The sequence below is a fragment of the Vidua chalybeata genome, chromosome Z (genome assembly GCF_026979565.1).
Source record: "Vidua chalybeata isolate OUT-0048 chromosome Z, bVidCha1 merged haplotype, whole genome shotgun sequence".
Lineage (NCBI taxonomy): Eukaryota > Metazoa > Chordata > Aves > Passeriformes > Viduidae > Vidua > Vidua chalybeata.
This window is the reverse complement of record NC_071570.1, coordinates 64,986,575-65,012,738: the sequence shown is the minus strand read 5'-3', so window position 1 is coordinate 65,012,738 and position 26,164 is coordinate 64,986,575. Positions and strand designations below refer to the sequence as shown.

Below are 26,164 nucleotides of genomic sequence, written 5' to 3'. Positions count from 1 at the left end.
CCCTCAGCTTTCCATGAGTACACATTTTTCCCCATCCTACAAAGCAGAAAAATAGAATTGGAAGAGTTCTGTCATGGGTCTTGCTCACTTTTGGAGCAAAAATAAGCTGCTGCTGTAGCGCCAGTGCACCCAAGATTCTCTTGTAAAAACATGAGCTTCCTTCTACTGCCACCAGTTCTGCCTGGCCTCCTGAAGGATGAAGCCCCATTGGGAGGAATACTCAGTGAGCTGCAAAATGAAATTATATCTGAGAACACTCTTATGAAAAACGACAAATCTGCTTTTCAAACTTGGGGAGAGGAATTCTCCAATAAGAGGTTTGGCTCCACCCTACATCTGGATTTCGCTGTGTCTGTATGTCTGTTCTCTGTACGCTGTGGTGGATCTTTATGTGGAAGAAATACCACCCTTTTAGAAAAAAAATAGCTTTAAATCAGTTATTAAGTGTATCTGTTTTCTGCCTACAAAGAAGTTAAAGAAGAGAGAAGTCTTATTTCCTGGTGGCTGCCTAGAGACTCATAGATTAAAACAAGAGCACTTCTGGAGTGGATAGCAGTACGTAGCAAGAGTATGGCCTTCAGAAGGACACTACACATATCTCAAAAGGGATTCTGACACTAAAATTTGCAGATAAGAATGTCTGTCTTCAAACTCAGATGTCCTTGTTGACAATCTTTTCTAGCTAACTTCCTACCAAAACTTCCAGCCACGACTCTCCTGCTGCTGCAGTGAAGCAGCTGAAAAATCTCTGATCCTCTTATTAGCTCCTTCATTTGGGACACTTAAATTAATTCCTCTGCTTACCTTCAGCAGTGGAGTAAGGTACCACCCTGCCTCAAAGACAGTGAGGATACTTAAAAATAGTGCCTGTGACATTTTTCAGCACCTCCCTTTCTTTGGGCTGCCCATCCGTTATTTGACAGAGAAACTAGGAAAGTAATTCTCACCATCAGAAGTTGCAGCTGCCTTGAATAGAAGTGTCAGTTTTTCTCAAATATGAAGGGTGAGCTCTTGGACCATAATGAGAAAGCATCATTAGCTTTAATGACACCAAGATTCCTCCAGCCTTTGAAGGTCTTCTTCCTTCTTTAGTTCAGGCTGCTACATATCCAATTTTGCACTTACACACACGGGATATGCACCAGTTTTTAATGCTGAAGGATTATACTGCAAAGTTCCATGTGTGTTAACATAAATTGTGCACAGCAAATACATGTTCTTTATGAAAAAAACCCAAATTCTTCTTGAGATTTGGATAACATTTCATCAGACTAATGGAAACATAGTAAGCTGTAAAACAGCACTTATTTCAATAGTAAATTTGCCTGGGAAGATAGTAAGAAAGAATTGGCAAGTCCCACACCCCCCCACACACTCCCCCCCCCCCTTCAAGTGCTAAAACAAACCAGCTCTTTGTTGATCTGACTCGGGTGGATCACTGAGTCTGAACTTAAAAATACAGCATCGGGAGTGTGCAAATCCTCCGCTAGCATGGGCAGAAGGAGTGGTATCCCTGAAGAATTCTTCCCTTCAGTCATGCAATTATGAATTCTGGGGGAATGCTGATTTGGATGTGAGGCCCCAGCATAAAGCACTGGGCATTAAATGCACGAGCATTTCTTCAGAGCAGCTTAGCTGAAGTTTATCATGACCATTCAGCTATTGCCTAGCAACTTGTGAAGGCCATCAAAGAGCTCTTTGTCCATAGCTCTGGCGAAAACATTTTCTCGCAGATATCCTTATCAGTATCAGAACCAACATGAAAACTTACTAAAAACAATTTTATTGTGTTAAGAGATAAATACTTGCACAAAACTGTGGCAATGATCAACCAGTTGGTAACAGTGTTGTAAAAGCTGAATCTAATCTTGCTTTGCAAGTTCTAGTAAAATGCTTCTTTTTTCCTGAATAATTTCTGGCTTTTCTATCAAAGCATAGCTTTCTTTGCTGAAATTTCATAAAAAAAACATCACTCTGGAAATTAATTTTTAATTTTTTTTTTATCCCTGTAGTATTTCTAACCTGTTCTTTGTCAAAAATACACACAAAACCAAATACAAAAATTTGGTTTTTACAACTATAAGTTGTGAAACTCAACTTGTTATTTTTAAGTGTCTTGTGAACTTACCAAAATAAATAAATAGTGAGTGAGACTGAAAACTATTTTAATAAGTAGAGATGCAGTAAATAACTAAATTATTTTGGACTTGCTATACATTTGTTCTTTACACTCAGAGAAGTAAAACTGATTTTCCTAATGAGCAAGAATGAATATAATAAAATTACAGTGAAACAGAATCATATTCAGCAGTCTTGCAGTGTGTTATGTTGTCATCATTGTTACTCTGTGACATTTAGTGTACACAGTTTATTTGCTAAGTAGAGTGATGCCATTCTTCACCTCCTCATAAGGGATGAGAGTGGGAAATAAAAGCCAGGTTTTCTCAGTTTCCCTAAGGGATGATTTTCCCTGATATGTATTGAAGGAGCCTTTTTCCCCCCTTTTTTCATTTTTAGTGGTAGTTTCTGGCTCTTTTAAGCCCTGTGGCTCTGTGCAGCATGGGACCCATTGTCTTCCCCATCCCAGAGTGTCCACATCACCCTCGGACACTCTGCTGTCATAAAGCATCCTCTGTGCACAGATCAAGGCAGTATAATTGAGCCTGGTGTTATTGTGTGTCACTGGTCTACATAATCTCAGATAATGCACTTTGGTAGCTCTTGGCAACCACTGGCTTGTTAATAGTGACCATTATACACTGAGCACCGCTGACACCCATTGAGGCTGTGAAAAATGTCTTTCCTGCAGCAGGGTGCACCGAGTGCAGCTATGTGTGATATGGTAGATAACCCTCTGAGGTGTTCTGCCTGTGTTTTCACAGACTTAGAGACCCAGATTCTTAAGTTTGGGAACACTGGGCAAAGCAGCAGCTGGAAGAAGTCTTGTTTCTGGGAAAAAAATGAATTAAAATGCGGTGATGTCATACTGCTCTTGTGCACCAGCATCTCTCAAAATCAAACCTCTCTCTTTAACTTGCTTCAGTGAATTAATGAAAAGTTTGAACTAGACTGCTGAGAAACAAGTCAGCACTGACTCTCAAATGTAGATGGAGACAGAAGAACGACACTGTCTAGGCAGGCAGAAAGTGAAAAAGGAGTAATGTAAGCAGCCTTTCATTTTCTGACAATAGGTTTGTTTTAGGTCAGTACTGATGATCATTGTGCAGTTAGGGCTTTGAGCTGGCCTGTGTACCGTCTGTCAGTATCTGGATTTTTAAAGTCAGGTGTTCTTCTGTCGTGCTGGCACAGGTTGATGCAATCTGTTGAAATACATACTTGATACTTCAGCCTGTTGATTGTCCTGCAGAGAAAAACAGTTCAAGAGTCTGGAGTTCTACGTTGCCTCTAATTAGAGAGTTGGTTTTTAGATATGGGCAGCTTTACAAGGCATGTGTTGGGGGTGTTGGGGAATCACCTCTTAGCCTGATCTATCAGCAAACCATTATTTCTCAGGATTTTTACAAGCAGTTGGTTCTGGCGTTCAAAGTTAAAAGATTTTTTTTTTCCTTGTCACATGTAAAACTGGTTTGCTTTTTTTAGGACTCTGGCAGCCATTGAACCTGTGGCACATTTTGCTGGAAATACTTACAAAGCAAGAGATGCTTGTGGTTGGATCCAGTCCACTTTTCCCTTAGTGGAGGGCTCATTCAGTAGAGGCATTACAATAAAACCTGATTGTTAATGCAAAGTGCTGCAGACACAATACGGTCTGGGTTCCACAGTGGTGCCTGCTGGCATTTAACATGCACAGTGCTTCTTAAAAAGCAGGGAAATTATATTTTATGTTGCTGCATTGTGAAGAAAAATGACAAGCAAACAAACAAAAGAACCCAGCAAACAAACTGTGATAGGATGATTGTAATGGATGGTTTGTATTAGGATCAATGTGTAGAGATTCAGGTTGTGGCCATTTTACAATCAATTTTATACTGAAACAGGTTAAACAAAGCACTGACTAACCAGCATCCTTAACACTGTGGCAGCTAAGCATTTTGGAATGCTCATATGGTGTGTTTGGGAGCCCTTTGTGTGCACTACATTTTTCCGTTCAGTACGAGGCTGAGCAGTAATCAGCTCACCACTAATTAGAAGTCATTCTATGTCCTGCACCCCATTATTATACACGAGTTATATCACACACAAAGCATACTCAGAGGGAAAAGTTTCTGCAATACCTTCTGTCATCCATTTCCCAAACATAAAATCTGAAACCAAAAATCTTCTGCTGTTTTGAAACAGCCATTATGGAGGAAGCAAAACTCATTTATGTACCTCTCATCGAAACTGGAATATGAGGGATATTCACTGTTCTGGGGAAGGCAGGAACAGAGATGCAGGTTTATCTTGTTGTACTTTCCTGATGTTAGTGATGTTTTGATAAACAGGTTGTGTGAGCTATGTTTTAAAGTTCAGCCCTCTGAGAAGCAAAGGTTTAACCTAACTGTGCACAAGAGCTCTTCACAGATGATTTGTTTGTTTGTGGTTGCAGGTATTCACTGTGACAGTGTGTGTGCTGAGGGACAGTGGGGTCCAAATTGCTCCTTGCCTTGTTACTGCAAAAATGGAGCATCCTGCTCTCCAGATGATGGGATCTGTGAGTGTGCACCAGGATACAGAGGCACCACTTGCCAGAGAAGTAAGGACAACATAAATGCTTTAAAAATCTCTGTTTCTCTCTCAATTGCTTGGAAAACATATCATACAACACCCTAATGCTTTGCTAATTGTAGTCTGAAAGACTAGGAAACACTCCTTGATTGGACATTTTGTCAAAACACATGAATATTCAGAAAAAAAAGGGTTACCTGAAAGGAACAAATGTTTCCATCTGTCTTCTTGTTGTGGTACAGCTTTCCTTTTATTCACTGTCTGTCCTGTGGCACCTGTTATGAACATGACTTTCCAAGACATGTTATAGGAGATTCCATTCTAAAACATTTCCATATGTGATTGATGAGTGTTAAGTTTGTAATACAGGTAAATAAAACATACTTGAGTTTCAGAAACAAAAAGCCTTCCCATTCTCTGCTGGGAGCCATTAGCTCAGTTAATATTTGGGGCTCTAACACCTGTTTTGTAAGAATAGTGAGTAGGATCAGGCCCCACAGAAATGTCAAATGAGGATGTCAAATGTACCCATGACTCCTTTTGAAAAATTTGTCTGGGTAAAATACAAATTTCATAAAAAGAGACACAGATGAACTAAGGAAAATCATGCCAGAATTAGGGAGGTAAATAAGTCTGCCCTCCCAAGATTTGTCACAGTTTGCCAGCAGTCCAGCTGACTTCAGTTTGAATCACTGAAGCTGTGAGGGAAAGGTGTTCAGGGAAGAGAAATGTGACTTGTCTGGAACTGGAGGAGAGCCCAGTTTCCAGAGCAGGACACCCAGAAACAGGATCCAGGACCAGGTGGGTTAAGGACAAGCGAAGATGCTCCTGGCTCTTCCAAAAGAGGCTTAAAAGGCAGGAGATGACCTGAAATGGTCACTGTCAGGGAGAAGGAGAACCAGAGGAAGGTGAAGTTCTGTCAGTCCAGGAATGGCAACATTTCCAGCTGCAGGATGTGACATGGCACTGGTAAATCTCACTTCAGTGTGGCATTAGTATTCCTTGAGCATTTCTGACTCTGAGCAGTAATTATTCTCACTATCTAATCTCTAAGGGCCCTGCAGTCAATCAGTGCATCCGAAGTATAACACTGCCATGTTAAAATGTTCCGTGGTGTTTTGGAACTGTGCCTATAACCTGGAAAAGAGGCTCCTAGTCCAGAGCCCCTCTGAGGCATGGTCTGTAGGCTGGGAAGACAAAGGTCATAGGAATAATTTGGATCCTGGTCAGAAGCTGCCTTTTCAGTAAACAGGAAGACCTTTTGGCACTGTTTCACTTGGAGAAGTTAATCTCTCTGGAGAGATCCTGGCCATATAACTTTATCAAGTGTGTAATTAAAAGACTGAATCTTGAATGAAATTGAAATATTGAAAAGATTTCAAGTTTTGTCAGTGCTAATAGCAGCTGTTCAGGTATTTTCTCTTGATCTCTTACCTAATATTCTAATTTATCAGGAAATATATGCCAAAAGGAATTAGATCAACAAAGAAGGAGAAGCAGCCTTTTTTCCCTCTCCTTTTTTTCTTTTTCTTCTTGAGAAACTCATGCTTTTAGCATTACAGTTAACTGTTAACTCTGTATTTCTGGTCTCAGGTTCTCTGAAAGTTAGAGTGACTCTGTACCATGTAAAAGAAAGGTTGATTGGAAAACATCTGTGCTTTTTGTCCAGTGAAGTTGTGACTATTTGAATTCCAAGTTAGAAAACACATCAGGAATCAAGGTCTAAGATGACCTTACTCATCTAGAGATAAAACTATTCTCTCTGTTACTTCAGATGTGCTTCAAAAGATGTCCTTATTTAGCCAGATAAAAGTATGTATGCATTCCAAACATTATCCAAGTTCAGGGTGGCTTGACATGTAATGGAATGCCAACAAAGTCGTGATGAACCAGAATACACCAAATCCTCAAGGAGAGGGAGCAGATCTTGTTTTGGGAGTGTAAATCACTGAGCTGTACAAATAACAACGGCCACCACTGGGGCTGGAAAGCAGAGCCAGTTCCAAGCCAGGAGCAGGTGACCTGCAAGGATGGCTGATGGCAGGACAGCAGCAGTGACAATTTGTCCTCTCTGGTTCCAGTCTGCTCGCCAGGGTTCTACGGCCACCGCTGCAGCCAGACCTGCCCCCAGTGCGTGCACAGCAGTGGCCCCTGCCACCACATCACTGGCCTGTGTGACTGCCTGCCTGGATTCACAGGAGCCCTCTGCAATGAAGGTACAGCTGGCCATAAAGACTCCATGGGATGATTTGCATTCCATCACTTGGGAACTGTGAAACCAAAGATACTTTCTGTTGTGGAATGTTCAGTTTATAAATCAGAAATCTTAGGTTGTTTCAGCCTTCAGTGTGAAGCCCTCTGTACTCTTAACTGCATTATTTATGTAGTGAATATGGATATTGTGCTCACTGTCATTTATAATACCTCACTTTACCCTTATACTAAGCAATACCTCTCTCAATCCAAATATCAACTGTTTTCTCCTGAAATTACGAAAATTAAATCACTAAGGAGTTCTAATTCTAACAATGCCTTCTCAGTATGTCCTAGTGGCAGATTTGGGAAGAACTGCGCTGGAATATGCACCTGCACCAATAATGGGACTTGTAATCCTATTGATAGATCCTGTCAGTGCTACCCTGGATGGATTGGTAGTGACTGCTCTCAGCGTAAGTATTGGGGGTTTTTTCACCTTTAATTCTAGAACAAATAATCAGGATGCAGCTATTTAAAATACCTTTTTTTTTTTTTTTTTTTTTGGTAAAGAAACACTGTCTTAAGTTAGAAATTAGGACTTCATGGTAAATAATGGAGAGATCCTAAACTTCTTTGGTCAGGCCAAGAACAAAGCTGAAATTTTCTCAGACATAGGTTAGTGCTCTGGCTGCACAACCATCCTTGTTCTCACTAAGCATTTGAACATTAAGAAATTTTTCACTATGCCTTTTTTTTAGATGCTTGTAACTCTGTCATGGCTTTTCCTCTTTCTTCCTTTTATAAGTCTTTTAACAGATAGACATTTTTAGTGTCATTCTACCTCACTCAATGAGTATTGTCTTCCTATGCTCAACTCATTGAACTCTTCATTACTGCCTTAAAAAGGAGAAGGGAAGGTCCTAATTTTACTATTTTGTAAAGTTACTTTACTAAATAGTCACTCCTCATATGCCTGGATGGGTCTATGAGATTTATTAATTAGAGGAAAGAATTTTTTTAAGGAAAACTCTCACAAGAAGCATATCCAATCCCATAAGGTGCTAAAACCCACACAGTCTGAAACACATGCATGCCAACATTTCAGCCCACTTTTGTGACTAAAAGAAGCTGCAACATACCCTGAAATGTCAGACATTATGCTGGGATTTCCAGGGAAGTGCATTTTTAAATAACATGGCTCATTGGTTTATATCATTTACGGTTTGACTGGCCCAGGTTAACAGGCTCTGCACAAGTGCAGAGTAACATGCAACATGGTCAATTTGGGTAAAGAACCTGAAAAACAACTTTCCTGGCTAAATTCTGTGAAGTGATTAGCATGCACAGCCCAGTATGATACCAAAATAAATCTTGGGCCCATTCCTGTGGAAGCCAGTGGCTACAAAGGTCCCTGTTTTTATGGTAAAATAAGTAGGTAGTTGGGAGAGTAGCAGAATAGAGGTATTTAGGAGGAGAAAGGACTTATTGCATCAATATCAAGAAAATGGTGCCAGCAATATGAATGGAAGTGTTTATTGAGGCTGTGCTCACAGACCATAACAGAGGAAGTTTATTTGCTTTGTATAAAGGCCTTTCGTTCACATGGAAAATAATGATTCCATTAATTTCTTTCAGAACCAGCGACCTTTTTTAAACGTCTAACCTTCTGCATGTATGTGATTTACATTCCTTCTTAGCTGACCACTAATTCCAGACACAAAACAATAACAAAAATAATTACAAGGTACAACTGAAGTGAAAGTAATAAAAAAAACTTAGTGTTTTTTTTCAATTCATCATAATACAATTTTTAATGAACTGAAATTTGGGAAAAAAGGTGATACTTTGGAAAAATACAGCCCACTTATACATGAATCATTATGCAAATGTTTAAAGGATTCATGAGTTTTATTGGTCTCAGGCAACCAGATCAGTACAAAACAATAAGGAGTTACCCTTTTAAATTTACACAGGAATAAAACCAAGGCTTTAGTGTCTGATCTCTTGCTTCCCTCCTACGAAATACTGACACTGTACTTCCATAAAACTATTTTCAAAGTACTAAAGAATTATTTATTTTACTATTTATTTTTAAAATACTAACTACTCCTTAAAGTACTGCTTTCTTTACTAAAGGAAAAAACTCCTCAAGATGATAATCCTACTCAACAGAAAGGGTCTATTCTTAGAGTACCCTCTTCACTTAGTGATATGCTACCATGAAGAAAATTATATTTTGCTACCTCTGAATAGTAATTAGTGTTTTGGAACCACTTCACAGTTCTAGTGGCAGCACATAGCATCAGATTCATCTATCATGACATTTCCAAAGCAGCCAGTAAATTCTGTCTCATAATGAGTTGACATGATTGTGCACAAAATAATCTCCATTCTCTGGATAATTCTTGGTGTTTAGAAATATTGTATTGATTATTGGACCCACAGAAGCAACTGAGTTAACCAGATTAAGGCACAGACCTGATTATCTTCACCAAGATGGCAAATCATGAAATTTAACAGTGGAAGCACAAGCAGCAGGCTCAGCATTGGATCTAAAGCTCTAGGCTAATACGAGTTTCCACCTTCTCTGTTTTCCTTCACTTTTTGCAGTTTAAAAGCTGTATCACCTTGACTATTTGCAGAGTAAAAAGTAAGTGAAGAAAGGAAACCTAGAGGCTTTCTCTGTGAGAAAGCTGCTATGAATGTCCTATTTACTGAGTATCGAGTATGCATTTTTCACCCATTTAATGTTTTTCAGCACTTTTTACCTGGAGTAAAATGATGCCTTAGCTGAAGTAAATGAATAAATCTATGGCTGTTTGCTCAGAACAGAGCAGCCCAAAACATGAACTTGGGGGAAAAACAGCGAACACCAAACAAAGCAGTGCTCATGTGTGAATGGAAGTAACTCTATTCATGTGCATCAAGGAACCTTTGTCATTTGAGGTTAATTAATTGCTCTGGGTTGTTGCAGCTTGCCCACCTTCCCACTGGGGACCAAACTGCATCCACACATGCAACTGCCACAATGGAGCATTCTGCAGTGCCTACGATGGGGAGTGCAAGTGCACCCCAGGCTGGACTGGCCTTTACTGCACACAGAGTAAGTAGATTTTGTGCTCATTCTTAGTTTGAACATCAATGACAGAATTATCCTCCAGAACAGCTTGAACCTGGAATTCAAGTACTGATACAGAAGCTGTTTTTATTTAGAACCCTGAAAGATGATTTCACTAGACTGTAACATCATAATTTCTTCTGGAATTTTCTTCATTTAATAATACATTAATACTGATTTTTCTTCCCCCCCCCCCGCCTCCGCCCCCCGCCAAGAGCTTTTTGTAAAAGTAAAGTGGCTGTGCAGTGACTGGGTGTAGGTATGTGGCATTCATTACGTGCTGGCTAAGGGTTCAAATTAAGTTTGAGAAATTAACATTTGTTAAAAATAAATATGGGTAAAGCTGACTTATCTTTTTTGTATTACACTTTCAGTTTGGTTTACCTTCAGTTCAGGTTGCCTCACTGACTATGATCCTGGCCACAACCCTTGTATTTGACCTCAAGAAAAAGAGGACTGCTGACTGTGTTTTGCATTCAGTTTTCAAATATGTGTTTTTCATAAAATCAGAACTCTGCTGTTTCAAATGAGTAATGTTATAGTGGCAGGAAATAACAGATACATTACAGGACCATATGGATGCAGTTCTGGGAGACATTCACTATGCTGGTTCAGCTGTCAGCTATCAGGGGTTTTTTGCTTCCTGCTGGTGAATAATGATCTCTTTGCAGTGGTGTGTCTTCACACTGAAATGGTTTCTTTGTGAGTAGCTCAGGTACAATATGTTGTTGTTTTGGCTTTTTTAATGCTTCAATACCAACCATGAAGGAAATATGTCCAGAGGGTCACTGACTGATGGGCAGACTCCCAAAGTACCCTCTTTCTTCTCCCTCCAATTTCTTTGGAAGCCCATTTCTTCAAGGAGCTGTCCCTGATGTCTTTTCAGAACCTCTGCTGCCAGCACCATTTCCCAACCTCATTTTTGCCTGGTGTGTGTTTTAAACCACCAGTGTTTTAAACCACTCCACATGAGGCAGGTCTTGGTCCCTTGTACTGACAGAACTCCATTTCAGGAGCTGCAGGAGCAAGCCCTCAGCAACACACTGAACCAGAATGCTTGTCTTCCACTCCCAGAGCAGCTGTTTCACTGCTCTCCCCCCTCCCTCTGCTTCTGTTGCAGGGTGTCCCCTGGGGTTTTTTGGGAAGGACTGTGCCTTGATCTGCCAGTGCCAGAACGGAGCCGACTGTGACCACATCAGCGGGCAGTGCACGTGCCGGACGGGCTTCATGGGGCGGCACTGCGAGCACAGTGAGCATACCCCTCCCTCTGCCCTGGGACACAGCCTCTGGCCTCCAGGGCCAGTTCTGATGGGTACAGAGGCCAAACAGTTTAAAACCTGACAGAGTTAAGTTGTCACAATTGTGGTTTCCGTTTCTTTGCACTGCATTTTAGTCACTTTGGGCATAATGCTAAAGGAACACCCAATTACTCTGTCATGTAAAAGCAACAAAATGAATCCAAGGAATTGTCATAAGCATCCTGTGAAAGCAGCAAGGCGTACCCATTAGTATAAACCACAGCTAATAGTTGGAAAACTGGAGATAAGAACTAATGCATCAGTGTTGGTGGAAAAAATTAATCTTCGCAGTGTGGTTTTACAGCGCCACTGGTTTGTAAAAGTGTCGTAGGTGGTGTTTTGTTTTCATGTTTTCACACGTGTGGTTCTCCTCAGGAAGATCAGGGATAACACCACTGACATCACTGGTGGTGTAATGTTGTACAACATTAAAACAATAATCAGGCTCATGAGCACAGGACTGTCCAACCTTTGCTGACTTTACGGGGCTCTGCTCCCAAATTTGTGTGTTTGGATGATGTCTGTGTTTCTCCTCAAAACATCACAAACGTTCAGGAAAAGACAACTTTTAAGATAGTCTCTTGATGTCACAACATCACTTTGAATAATTTGGCAAATCTAACTCTAACTCTGTTACAGGTTTTGTATTTCATCCTACAAGTTGCTAATAATGATTTAGCAATGTTAAGCTACATGTTTTGGTATTCATTCTAATTCAGATCTTGAAATGCAAAAATATATTATGATGTGATAGATTTTGCCCACCCATTTACCTCAGTATTTATAATCTTGTTACGTGAGTGTAATCAAGAGAAGGAGGAGGTACATAAACATTAAGTTTTCCACTTGAGCTGGGATTTGTCAAGACTGCAAGACCATTCTCCGGCACCCATTGTGTTACTTTATTTTTTTAAATTATTCCAAATTAAGAATGCATGAAAGATGAGTTGGATTCTTTTAAAAAGAAAAAAGGAAGTAAATATAGTTGCAGAACTCTTGAGAAAATTTAGAAAAAGTGAAGAAATACTTGCTAAAACCATCAGAAAAAGTGAAGAAATACTTGCTAAAACCATCAGAACTACTATAATGTCCCAGGCCACAGTACCAAGAGGTGGCAGTATAAAAGAAAAAAAATTTATCAGTGTAGGGTAATTCTCTACCAGGATACTTACATGAGGTAGGAAATACTTCGATCAGTAATTAAGTATTCAAGTAATTAATATAATTAAGTACAACTTTCCCAGTTACCTTATTCTCCATAATTTAGCATTTTTCTCCTGTCAGTAATTTCTCATTGTATACACTATCAGAGCATGCTATGGGCAGCAGTTGTATTTCTCTGTAAATGTGTGGTGCATTTTAGACTCACTGGTAGGGCCCGTTCCTTTTGCTGTTTTACACCAGCACACTCTGTCACACCACAGGACACCATCCAGGTGTCCGGCACCACCTGTAAAATAACGAGGTTTTCCAGGCTTTGGGATCTGAGTCTTCTGGCTCTTTATTCACACCTTGCCCATTTCTTCTCTGCCTTCTGCATTTTTTATCTTTTTTGCCTTTTTTCCCCTTGATTCCTCGCTGCTTAGTGGCATGGCAGGTGAAGGATGAGTACACATCTGAACACAATTTCTCTCTCTCCTGCACACCAAGGGGTCCTCTTAGGAGCATTTCCAGTAGAGATCTGGTGCTGATGACACATTGCCACCTGCTGCCCACGGACAGGAACATGTGGAGTTGGACTCCTGTGGTGCTGCAGACCTGTAACCCCAACGCCTTTAATGAGATTTTACTTGCTTTTTTCCTGTGCAGAGTGTCCCCAGGGCACATACGGGTATGGATGCCGCCAGATCTGTGACTGCCTGAACAACTCCACCTGTGACCACATCACAGGAACCTGCTACTGCAGCCCAGGCTGGAAAGGGGCCAGGTGTGATCAAGGTAAAGCCCAGACACAATCAAATTTAATGTCATCTTTTCACACAGAAACTGGCTTCAACTATTAAACACCATCTCTGTGTCATTCAATAAATAAATCTGGCAGGTCTATTTAAGTAGCCCATTCTGTTAATTCATGTAAGTTGTGGAGGCTTTAATTTAGATGCCTCAGTGATAATTAACTGGAGCAAAGTAAATGGAGTGTAGATTTCCATGAAATTACACAGCAGTGCTGCTCAAAGGTGCTGACGGAGCATGGGCTTTACCTGCCCCCTTCTTTTACCCAAAGAATGTTCTTACTTTTTCAAATTCATGAAAACATCTATTTTCTATGAAGATTCTGAGTGTTTTTCCTTTCTGTGAAGATTCTAAGTGTTTTCCCTTAAATTTAGGAGTGGTTCCTGGCAGAGTTCTATTCTGGCCTTACTAAATACAGTTAGATTTAGAAGTGAAATTTTGTCTCCTGCTCCTGACACGTGACTCCTTTGAGTTTATGCCACTTATTTACATTTCCTCTTCTATTCCAGCTGGTGTAATTATAGTGGGAAATCTGAACAGCCTGAGCCGTACCAGCACTGCCCTCCCTACTGACTCCTACCAGATAGGAGCCATAGCTGGCATCATCATTCTTGTCCTGGTTGTGCTCTTCCTGCTGGTGCTGTTCATCATTTACAGGCAGAAGCAGAAAGGGAAGGAGACACACATGCCCACAGTGACCTACACCCCTGCTATGAGGGTCATCAATGCAGATTACACCATTTCAGGTATGTCATGTTTAGAATACTTTTTTTCCCCTCCATCTCTTGCCTTTGTGCTCAGATCTGCCACTAACAGGGCTTGAATTCATATATTTCTGCTTTTTGATACCATGAAGGTGGCACACCCTGGCAAAATGTCTTAATTCCAAAGAAAAGTGACCACGTACCTTGCTCTCCTGTGCAACATTTTGCACCCTCAGACTTTTTTCTGCATTAAACATGGACATTTCTATGCTCTGTGCCTGCTTTTATATACAGATGGAATGTGGCAAAATCTGGTTTCTACAAGGGACTTTAAATTCAATGCCAACAGCCTGAATAGAGGAAGAGTGTAGAAAATCAGGATTTCATGCTATCTGTGGCAAGATTCTGCACAGAAACAAACAGCAACAGGCTTGAAACTGACTAAGGGAAGGAAGACATTGTTTTGTGTTTGTTGGGGTTTTTCCTAGGAAACTCTAGGTCAGATTCAGAAATCAGTGCAGCACTCTCAAAAACGTATCTTAAGAAAGAAATTCTATGTTGTTTTCTGTTGTTCATTTTCCTTTCTTTTTCTTTTCAGAAACCATCCCTCATACCAATGGTGGAAATGTCAACAGCCACTATTTCTCTAACCCCAGTTACCATACTCTGACTCAGTGCTCCAGCCCACCTCATGTCACCAACATGGAGAGACTGACCTTGGCAAAGGTAAAGCAGGAAAACTTCTGACAGTCTTCAGTTTATTTTACATTGTTCCCTAATCTCTCCTATTTGGCTTGTTTTTGCTCTTCCTGATTGCCACCTAGAAATTCAGCATCTCCCTTGCAACTTCAGCTTTATTACCTCACTTTCTTTGAAATAGGCAAAAACGAGCCAGCTGTTTGTGAACCTGAAAAATATGGAGCCTGGAAAACGAAGTGCTGTCATGGACTACACAGGAACACTGCCAGCAGACTGGAAACACGGTGGCTACCTCAATGAGCTTGGTAAAAAAAAAAAAAAAAAAAAAAGGAAGGAGAATGGGAATGTTATTCACTGTTTGTGGGATGCATTCCTTAAGGGAGGAAGAGATGAAGTGACCCCTTGTGAGGAATGGTGGAACAGTTTTTGATGCCCAGTGCAGACAAGATGTGTAAAGTATCTCATTTTTATTAAAATATTTGCTTATTGGTTAGTTTCATAGAACAGTGGGGTTTTTACAGTAAGGGTCTCCTTGGGCAAAATTACAAATTCTTATTAAATAAATGAAAGGTTGCATATATTTTCATTTTTTTAAAATCACCACAAAATGCAATCAGTGGTTTAAAAAGTATTTTTTCATTACCTGAGCCACTTCAGATGTAAACAATAGATCTTCCCCAGCTAAGCCTCCTGTTTGCTAAAAAAGCATTGTCTTTAAGAAGAGAAATTCCCAAGAAATGAGGAGAGTTGCTGTAACCTGCTTTATGCTGTTTTTTCTCCCTTTTCCACTCCCATGTATTCCAAAAAGGCTGGATTGCACTGACCAGTGAAACCCTTAAAAAGGTCTTTCTGTGGCAGTATAATTCAGAAAATTTAATTACCTTAATTTCTGGTGCTTACATATATCAGACCCTGGGATTCAGAACAACAGTATGCAGCACTGTTGGTTTGTTTTTTTTTTTTTTTTCCTGCTCTTCCCTAACCTTGGTCAAACCACAATTCAGGCCTCAGATCTGTTGTGTTTGGTTTGGGATTTGTTTTTTTGGTGGTTATTTTTTTTCAGGAAAGGATTTCAGTCATAATGCTCAACATTCAGCTTTATATTTTCTTAGAGTATTTGAACTTGGACTAAATGCTCCTAAGAGATACTTGCTGTGGTTAACCCAAGGCAGAGATCTTGAGCAACAGGGAGGTTCCAGAGGACTGGATGAGTGCTGATATTGTGTCTGTTTGCTAGAAAATAAAATAGGATTACTTGGGTAACTCAAGGCTGGTGACCTGAGCATTAAACTTTTGAAAACAACTCAGGTGACATGAGATCTAATAAATAAAGATGGGGTAGGAATAAAATTAATTATATTTAGGTGTCCTTAAAATAATACCACTTCCCTCTTGAAAACTACTCGTTTTGTTTAAATGGTACATAGATAAAGTAATTTTAGGCTTTTATAATGCTTTTAGCATAATACCACAAGACAGCCTAATTAAAAAAACAGCTTTCCACAATATCAATGAAAGCAATTTGAATAGAACAGTAACCAGGAAAGTGCCAGGTCTCTGAAGACAGCTGTTGTGCTCTGCTGTTTACTTTTATTGAGAGAAATCAGTGAGTAACAGGTAATTACAGAGTTGTAGATTCAGGTGCAAGGTGTTCAGGCCACTGGGGCTGGAACAGGGCAACCCTGATTTGGGAGTGATTAAATTTGGAAGCAGAGCATTGAGAATTGGAGCAAGCTCTGCACACCCTGAGATTTTCAGGTCAAGGTGGGATGCCTTTCTGGTAGGCAGGGTTTATCAAGACCAAAAAAAAAAAAAAAACCCAAAAAAAAACCAAACAAAAAAAAAACCAAACAAACCCAACCAAACAAACAAAACCAAACAAACAGAAAAAAACCAATACCCACAAAACTTTAGTCCAAAAGCACTTACTAGGATTGTTCAAGAGGGAGTAACTGGTATTATGTGAGGTCAAACTTGATAATTTAATGGTCCCTTATGACCCACCTTCCCTGTTCCTGTTGGAAAATGTGCAAGCAAATAGTCCCAGTGCTTCTGTACCCCCATCCTGGGCAGTTCCACAGTCCTTATGAGAGAATTATTCAGCTAGGGCAGAAATGAGTCTCAAGGCAATTCTTAAACGTTTAGAAGCTGTTGTTTAATCACTTTTGTTTTCTTTGATTTTAAAATTACTCCATTTTTTTTGTATCATTTTCTCCTCAGGTGCTTTTGGACTTGATAGGGGATATGTGGGGAAGTCCCTGAAAGGTGAGGTTGTTTTCTGATGTGTTTAGATGAAACTACATAGACATGCCTTTTATTCTTCCAAATTACCTTTGGTTTCTAGGTGAAGAGAATATAAAAAAACATTCTGGAACTAAATTTTTCCTAGATACTGAATCAATGGATGATTAGTTTGTTTGCTGGTATGGGTTTTTATCTTTTTTGAAGGGAAGTTGTTGGATTTTTTTTAAAACCAACAAAACCACAAACCAAGCCATTTTAAGTTACCTGCGTGTCACAAAGATCAAATGTTTTTTGTCATCTTGAGTCACAACACACTTCAATTCTAGACTGCAGAACACATGCTGCCTCTGCTGAAAGGCTATAAAAGGCAATTCCAGCTTCAGCTGGCATGGTCTGCATGACCACAAACCTTCACCACATCCACTGCAGGCCCTTGGAAAGGATATCAAAATACAGAGACACAGACAGGAATGAAAAGCTTCTGAAATTCGGGGTAGTGATCTGGTATTTTGTTATTCTGAATTATCCAGTTTTCTCACAAGACTTTACATTGTACCACCCTGCTGTGTGTCAGTGTTTGTAGTACCTGATCAGGGCATGCCAAGGGTGCCTGGATATCGAAGCAATGGAAAAGGTGTAGCAAAGTCCGTATGAATGATGAGTTAAACACACTGACAGAAAGCAGCTGGTTTGTCACCTTGTGTACAACAGGGCGCAATTAAACTGACACAGTGATTTATTACACCTGGTTTTTCCTCCCCTTGAGTCACAACAACCCCCTGCAGTTCCAGGCTTGGGAAGAGGGGCTGGAAAGCTGGAAAAGGCCCTGGGGGTGCTGTGACAGCAGCTGGACACGAGCCCAGGTGTGTCCAGGTGGCCAAGAGACCAGTGGCCCCTGGGCTGTGCCAGCTGTGGGGTGGCAGCAGGAGCAATGACTGTTCCCTGTGCTGAGGCCACACCTCAAACCGTGGGGCAGCTCTGGGCCCCTCACAACAAGACAAACATTGAGACATTGCATATCAGGAAAAATCCCTTCCTGAAAGGGTTGTCAAGCATTGGCACAGGCTGCCCAGGGAAGTGGTGGAGTTGCCATCCCCAGGGGGATTTAAAAAATGTGAAGATTTGGCACTTAGGAACCTGGTTAAGTGATGGATTTGGCAGTGTCCATAAATGGTTGGACTCAATGATCTGATATCTGAGGTCTTTTATAACCTAAACAATTCTACACTTCTATGATTACAGAAAGCTCAGTTCAAATGAGTCACAAAATCATGAGCACCCATCCACAGACAGCTCCACCAAGGTCAGTCTCATCTTGGATAGGGAGTCAGGAATGAGCTAAAGAAGTCCCATGTTAAATAACATATCACAAAGCAACAGAGAGAACAAAGTAACACAAACACCACAAAATTGCTTCCCAGCACAAGCAAATACATCTCTGAAACCAGTTATTCATCCTTCAGTTAAATCCTGACATCACAAGCCACCTGATGTTTCCTTGCCAGTTTTCCTGCATGTGCCTTAGGGAAACTTAGAAGATGGTTATTCTTTTTGTGTACTCAAATACACAAACTTTGCACCACCTAAGCCATCCCTAGAAATAAATCATGCTGCCATTTGCCCAGACAGATCAGTTTCAGATCAGTTCTTCTAAGTGTCCTGAGTTCAACACCTGGAGGGGCAGAAAGTGTTCTGAAGTGCTTGTTAAAAACTGATTCTACAGCTTATCTTTATATAATGCTAAGGCACTATTTTAACCAGAATTGAAAATGCTCGGATTTTGCAACAGTAATTTGCTGGTGGCAAGATGAAGTCCATTAAAGAGCATTGCAGCTGAGATTCTTTCATTGATTGTTGTAAATAATTTTGATGTGTTACAACTGATTTTCTTTTAAATATTCACTTCTGTGTGCCCTTTTTATGAACAAACCCCTTATTTTTGGTAGTAGTCTCCATAGCACACAGCATGGTGGAGACAATGACATGTTTTTCTTTTTGTAGATCTGGTGAAGAACTCAGAATACAATTTAAGTAATTGCTCACTGAGCAGCTCTGAGAACCCCTATGCTACTATCAAAGACCCACCAGCTCTGGTGCCAAAGAGTTCAGAATGTGGCTACGTGGAAATGAAGTCCCCAGCACGTCGCGACTCCCCATATGCCGAGATCGCCAGCTCTGCCACAGCCAGCAAGAACGTCTATGAAGTTGGTAGGTACAAAATCCACCTCTGGATGCTGGGGGTTAGGAACAAAGTGCATAGGGATTTTTAATCTTTGATTCAGTTTCATCAAAACACGTGAAAACCACTGGAAAAACAACATTACGTGTTCAGATTCTGTGTTCTGCTCAAAAGCTGTAACAACAGCGTTTTTACTCTTTTGGTGTAATCCACACAAACAGGGTTTGAAGTACCTTCAGCTCTATTCTGTCACCTACAGTACCTCCAAACTGCCCTGGTGTGAAAGCCTTCCTTTAACCAATAGCATAAGATAAGTTTAGCATTTGATTGCAATGTAGTTCAGCTCTAGGTCAGACTGAATGCAGCTGGAGTTATGCATGGGAGGGCTGAAGTTCTGTTTCCTTCTCTTGATCAGAATAAAATAGCATCTTCACCCACAGACGTAGTATTCCATTAATATGGACCCTACCTAGTTACCATATTTCTTTAGTTACAGAAAACTTTGGGGTCCTTTGGAGTGGTAGCTATCGTGATCACTTCTGGGCTGTAATAAATTGTGTCCAGTGTCACAGAATATATTTTCCTTTCCTGCATGCAATTAGAGATCACTGAAATCCATCAACATACCCGTTCTGCTTTTAAGGACTGTTACAAAATCTTGATTAAAACCCTCAAATTCAGGTTGTTGTTTTGTTTGGTTTTTTAATTTGCTGAAATTAAAGACACATGAATAAGAGATGTTGTCTTGTTTCTGTCAGTAAAGACACTCATAGCAGGGCCCTGCTGCAAGTGCAAAGCAAAAACACCAACCTGTGTTTCTACAGCTGCATTTCAGGACTCAGCATGATGAGGAATCTTCCTACTGAAGCAGAAACTGAAATGAAGTATCAGTGTTTTCCCTGAAGCTGAGTGAATGCTCTCTCTCCTCACAGAGCCCACGGTGAGCGTTGTCCAAGGCGCGTTTGGCAGCGGTGGCGGGCACCTCAGCCAGGATCCCTACGACCTCCCAAAAAACAGCCACATTCCATGCCACTATGACCTGCTTCCTGTCAGAGAAAGCCCCACGCCCTCCACAGAGGGGGTCAGCAGCAAATGACCCCGCAAGGAGCTGATGCTACAACCCTGGGACTCTCAAGGGGCAGAGTGGCACAGTCGTGCTCCTTCCTCTCTGGTTTACCATCTTTCTTGGCTTCTGATCTGTCCTGAAGAAAATTGCTGTACCTTAAGCAGAATCTCAGCATGAGGTCTGTATTGTGTATACAAGTGACAGATGGACAAATGCCACACTCTGGGGATCCTGACTCTTCTTTTTTTTTTTTTTTTTAATGGCAGTAAATTTTGTAGAAACAGGTATGCAACACATTTATACTGTAATATACTGGCTTAAAAAATAGTAGTTTGCAGATTAGTCTTGATAACATCACATTTTAGTGACTTCAAATATAGGCTTCATGTCTGTCATGTTCCAGAGCAGTAATACTCCCAGGACAGTGCAATTTACCAAATACCACTTTGTACAGGTGATCTGATTCACCAATTACTCACTAGTAGAAGGAAAACTGCCTTGCCAAATTTTACCTTCCATTCTTATCTTTAGTCAAGATCTGATACAAGAAACAAGATCTGATGAGGATAAGGAAGCACAGTGTTGCAATTGTTTGGGAAATCCACCAGCAGGCTTTGCTGTCCATTACAGGTGGTGGATGTACTTGGCTTGAATAGTTCTGGAGATAAAATAATTGCATACATCAATATTTACATGAGGCTTCAAGATCTCTTAGTACTGTAGACCCAGCACCAGTCTTCAAGAAGTATTTTGCTACAGTTCAGCTTCATACGTTGCAGTTCCGACCACTATTTCTGCCACACACAAACTAATAATCCACAACATATCAGTTATTACTTCAAGAAATATGTAAATTGAATCAGTTTATTTTTGTCACCATGGACTGATTATGTAAGGAGTGGACAAAGGTGATGACTTCTGTAAATCTTAACTGCAAGGAAGGGTTTACATTTTATAAAAAGGTAGTAATAATGACTGTAATATAGGAGAAAGATAGTCAAGTGTTCTGACTTTTTTTTCTTCAAAATAACTAGCGAACTCTGTGCATACTTGCTAAAAAGGCACCTTTTCTTTTTTTATAGTTGATGTAGGGAAACACATGCTTAAGCTGGTCTTTTGCATTGCTAATAATGTGACACATGTACCCCCCCTTCACCTTCATTAACTTCTCTCTCCATTTTTACGCTGTGTGTCTGTGTTTTTAGTGAACTAGCCTGTAAATGAAAAAATATTCTAGTGTGTGTATCCATTTCTTTCGCATTTTTACCAACTGGCCTTTTGTTTGTCCAGTTCAAGGTACCTCTGGGCAGAGCAAGAGGATCAAAGTAAGAATTCACATTCAAGAATTCTGTCAGGGGTGATTAAAAAATACCTAACAGTTCAGAGTGATTCATTAATTCAGGGGAAGAAAATCAAGGTGTTTTTTGTTAAGAATGACAAGAACACAGAAGTAGAAAAACAGTTCCTGCTTAAAGTTTAGCTTATTCTGCTGATCATGTGGATGGAGACCCATCTTCCCAAAACAGCCCCTTTTTCCAAAAGAAGCTTTCAGTCCTTCCAAAGTAGTCTATTACGAGCTGCACAATTCAGTGGAAATTAAATTCACCAAGGGATCCGTCCATTTGACATAGTTTTCCCCAAACATGTCAACCTAAAGATAATGTGGTTGTTGTAGACTAGACACCCTCTTTCAGTGAAAAGATACTTTTAGGAAGCTGAGAGTGAGGTGCCAGCATTTAACATGACCTGGCAGTGCTTCTGTAGCACCTTGTCCTGAGGGTTGGTGTGTCACTGATTGATGGGGAGAAGGATCCTGGCTATTCTGTAGTTCCCTGGGCATTCTGTTACATCCCTGGAATAAAGAATTCCATTACCTTTGGATTTGGAAAGTACAGATATTAGCGAGAAGATTTCTAAGGCTGCTTGCCATTTAATCGCTGTCTAAGATGAAGTCTTGATTGGGTTTGTATCCTTGTATCCATGTAGATAAAATGTAGAGAGCTACTGGTATATACTTTTTTTTTTTTTTTTTTTTTTTTTTTTTTTTTTTTTTTTTTTGTGTGTGTGAAACAGACTTTAAAATAAAACCTGTCTTCTCTAAAGCCATGAATAGAAAATGCTGCATTTTACAACTGGGGGCTCACTAAAACTTGTTGCTGTTTTTGAAGACCACTAGGTAAATTATCTTCATCATATAAACAATTATTTTAACAAGGAAAAGTGAAGAGCTGAATAAATGTTGTGAGGTTTTTTAAATTTCCAGCATGTCGCATATCCTCAAGTGAAATATTCAGTCAAATATTCATGAAAGTAGATGAGTCTACTGTCATTTTGCTTATTGTGTGTGTTCTAAATGTACACATGACTGACGTCTGCCTTCCTGCATGTGGGTGAAACTCCTGCCATATAGTTAGCAGCAGCAATGTCTGCATAAATCTGAGCTGGATCTGCAGTACATGCAGGGCAAGCAAATGGCCTGTGAGTTTACTTCAGAGAATGATTCCTGGTGAGGTGCTCAGAACACTGATTTCCTGGAGTGCACTCTGCTCTCAGCTTCAGAGATCCCCAGCTCAATCCTCCTGACTGCCAGACAGCTCTTGCTGTAGATCCCACTGTAGTCTTCACACAACTCAAATACTTCTGAAGGTGCATTCCATAGGGTGGAGGAGACTAAATGGGTCAGGTGATGGAGCAATTTTAGCAAACACTCAGAGAACTGGCTTCACTTCACCACAGACAGGAATGGAAAGGGATGCCTTGCCTCCATATATTCACATAACAATAGTGACAAAATATAACATCGATAATGGAGGTAGCTCTCCCCTAGCAACGTGTCACCATTTTAATAAAAGGCTGCACCAAGTTAAATAACTGACTTTAAAGTAGTGAGTATAACCTTTAGGCTTTAAATACTGTAGGCATTATTAATTCAGGGCACTTAGAAGCATAACGAACCCCATGGCTTTCTGCTATGTCCAAGATTTATTCACAACACACTGTTACACATAAAATCTTTCCTTATCTTGATCTACCTGGAGAACATCCATTAACTTTAATTGGAGATGCACATGCAGATTACAGGAAGGAAGATTTCATTGTGCTCACACTTTCTCCTGAGACAATCTGCAAGTTCATAGTGAAGTGAAGTTAGGATAAAATCAAAAGCAAGGAATGTGTTACTCTAAATATATTGAATTTTCAAGTACACTAACAATTTTTTATCCAATATGTGTCCAAATAGTAATTCTTACACCGAAGCTCTAAAGTCCAGACTGAAGATCACAGACCTAGTTTTGACAAAAAAATGCTTTATATTAAAGATTGTATATACAGTAGCTGAAATTACTGAAAACAAATAAGTGTATGTTTTTCAATTACTGTAGAGAAAACCTTGTCATTTGATACACTCATCCCTAGTGCTAGAGCACTGAATATAACTTTTCAGTTTTTTAGCCCACAAGACTTCACTTTGATATGATTGAACTGTATTATATTTTTTAAGAAAACCTATCAAGTGTGCCTGGCTTTTTTTTTCCTTAGTTGTAAGAAAAGAAGTGTTTTGTTGTGAAAACATATATATTTTCCAAAGATGACTGATGTTCATCATTCTCCCTTTCACTATCATATATTTCACTTCACATCCCTGTAGCTTAATACAATAAAGTTTCTAATGAAAGATGAGAAGCGCTTTGATTTTTTTTTTACTTTGTTCTTCATTTGCCTACAGGAGATCTTGAAATAGCACAGGAAATCTTTGAAATGTGATTTTTGCTCTCGTGGTTTAATCCTAGCTGGCAACTGAGTACCATGTGGGTAGTTACTCACTCCTTCAGGGAGGAGTAGAGGAAATGAAACTCTGTGGGTTGAAATAAGAAGAGTTTAATAATTGGAAGGAAATAAAGTAAACTACTAGTACTGATTTTAATACTAAAACAGAAAAATCCATCATAGAGGGCCAATGTTTCAGGTTTAAAAAGCTACAATCCAGTATTGTAAAAGTATAGTTCTACTTCCCCGACTTTTCTGTGCAAATCTGAGAAACTCAGTGTTCCTTCAATGCTGTTGAAAAGAGGGGTTTAATCCTAAGTAATTGACTTGATTTATATTCAAATAGCCATCTTATTAGTAAAAAAGTAACAGAGTGATCCTGATTAACTACATAGGGTAAATGATCATTGGTTATAAATCAGTATTTTGCACAAAGTCGTGATTCCACATAACGAAAAAAAGGGCTGGGACATTTCACAGAATCACAGAATCAATCAGGTTGGGAAAGACCTTGGAGATCATCAAGTCCCAAGCTGTGACCTAACACCACCTAATCAACTAAATTATCCTTATGCTAAATTGACAGGCCTGGAACTGGACACAGCACTTAAGATGTGGCCTCACCATTGCTGAGCACAGGGGAAGAGTCACTGCTGGCCACACTATTCCTGATACAGGACAGGAGCCATTGGCAAGACTGTTGTTAGCCCTATGATGAGATGCTGAAGTTCTGGGACACCTGGCCTCAGTGATTGCAGTCATGGATGGCTGGGACATTTGTGTCATTGTGTGGGGCCGTCCTGTGCTCCACAGGAAGCTTCCTGGTGGCAGCCTGCTACAACCTTCCCACTTTCAGCAAATTTGATTAGTGTGTTGGTAATCTCTGCACCACAGGTCCTAGGAGCGAGTTTCACTCCTCACTGGGGGTATTCCTTTATGAAATGTCCCTTTTTGCCACATTCAAAACATAGTCTCAGGCTCTGTTGTTGCCCTTGAAGGATGACTCACATTGCGGCTAAAGCCTCTGCAATCCCTTGTCCTACCACCTGTGCCTGTAAAGTAGCCGAGTGTTCTGGTGTTCCAAGCCTCAATCATTTGCAATCAATTAATGCTGGCTCAGGCTCTGGTGGAAGAACACAAAACACCTTTTTGCATTCAGGGCTGGCATTTGAAATTGCCAATGTTCTCAATAACTTGTCTTTTGCCCTTTAATTTTTAATTTGTTTTTCAAAGGCTTGCTGAAGGCAGTCAGTGAATTGCATGTAGTGTTCATTGGACCCCTGTCTTATGCCCACAAAATCATGTGTCAGTCTGTTGCCATCCGGCACCTGCATGAGTGCTTTTCTGGCTGCATTTTTGATACTGTCTAATACAGGTCTCGGGAGGTGTGCAGCAGGTTGGCTTTGCGCCCCTTCACCCTCAAGGTGGTCAATTGTTAGTGCTGCCAGTGCTTGATCACCAGCATGTGGTCACTCAGGGTCCAGCTCGGATGGACACACCGACCCTTAGACTGCCCAGGAGATTGGTGAGAGATCTTGAAATTCAGCACTGATAGATGAGGAACAGGCACAAATTGGTGACCCAAAAATGAAAAGGGTTTATTAATGCAAAAATAACAAACTGACCGAAGGCGAACAAGGTATGAAGGGGTGCACCAAAAGGGCCAAGGACCAGGGTGAATACAATTTATATAATGTAGGGTAGAAGTGGAGTTTGAGGGTGAGGGTCCAATAGGGAAGAGGGATTGGAAATATGTAAAACTTTGCAACATTTTTTAACCAATAATCTAACAGAAAAAGAACTTTCTACAGATGATTAACATACACGTGCATGGGATGCTGAGAGTGAACTGCTTTCCTCACTCTAACTAAGGTGGGTTTTCCCACACCCTTTGTTCTAGTTCCGGTATCTTTATTCAACCCCAACACCAGCATATTCCACAATCAACTGATTTAATAATCTTTTCCACCCCCTTTCCCACAGGCTGTATTGTGTGCAGGATAACAACATAGGCATTATGTACTTTAAATCATGGAGCATCAAAACCTGAGTGGTGAAAATATCCTGAACTAAGTTCCTTAAGTAAGGTGATTCCCTCCCATAGTCCTTTGCTGCTTTACACAGTTCCTTTATTTCCCCATATGACAATGACTCCCATCTTGGATTCACACCCACCCCCTTCTGTACCATACCAGAGCTTCTGTAAACTTTGATGCAATTTCCCAATCCCCCTCCTTGATTGCTGCTGTCCGGATCCTCTCCCAGGGGTCT

The 26,164-nt window shown here is 40.3% G+C and overlaps 1 protein-coding gene across 1 annotated transcript in view; it reads left to right on the top strand.

The window, feature by feature from the left end:
• MEGF10 (multiple EGF like domains 10) overlaps window positions 1-23,801 on the top strand; it is an 85,163-nt gene extending 61,362 nt beyond the window's left edge. Inside the window, exons 14-26 of the mRNA XM_053932391.1 lie at window positions 4,550-4,696; window positions 6,750-6,884; window positions 7,209-7,337; window positions 9,839-9,967; window positions 11,103-11,231; window positions 13,090-13,218; window positions 13,743-13,979; window positions 14,536-14,663; window positions 14,818-14,941; window positions 16,857-16,901; window positions 18,882-19,088; window positions 19,992-20,303; window positions 21,416-23,801. Of these exons, the coding sequence (XP_053788366.1) occupies window positions 4,550-4,696; window positions 6,750-6,884; window positions 7,209-7,337; window positions 9,839-9,967; window positions 11,103-11,231; window positions 13,090-13,218; window positions 13,743-13,979; window positions 14,536-14,663; window positions 14,818-14,941; window positions 16,857-16,901; window positions 18,882-19,088; window positions 19,992-20,155 (1,703 nt within the window). The 3' untranslated portion in view covers window positions 20,156-20,303; window positions 21,416-23,801. The remainder of the gene's footprint in view (window positions 1-4,549; window positions 4,697-6,749; window positions 6,885-7,208; window positions 7,338-9,838; window positions 9,968-11,102; window positions 11,232-13,089; window positions 13,219-13,742; window positions 13,980-14,535; window positions 14,664-14,817; window positions 14,942-16,856; window positions 16,902-18,881; window positions 19,089-19,991; window positions 20,304-21,415) is intronic.
• The last annotated feature ends 2,363 nt before the right edge of the window (window positions 23,802-26,164 follow it).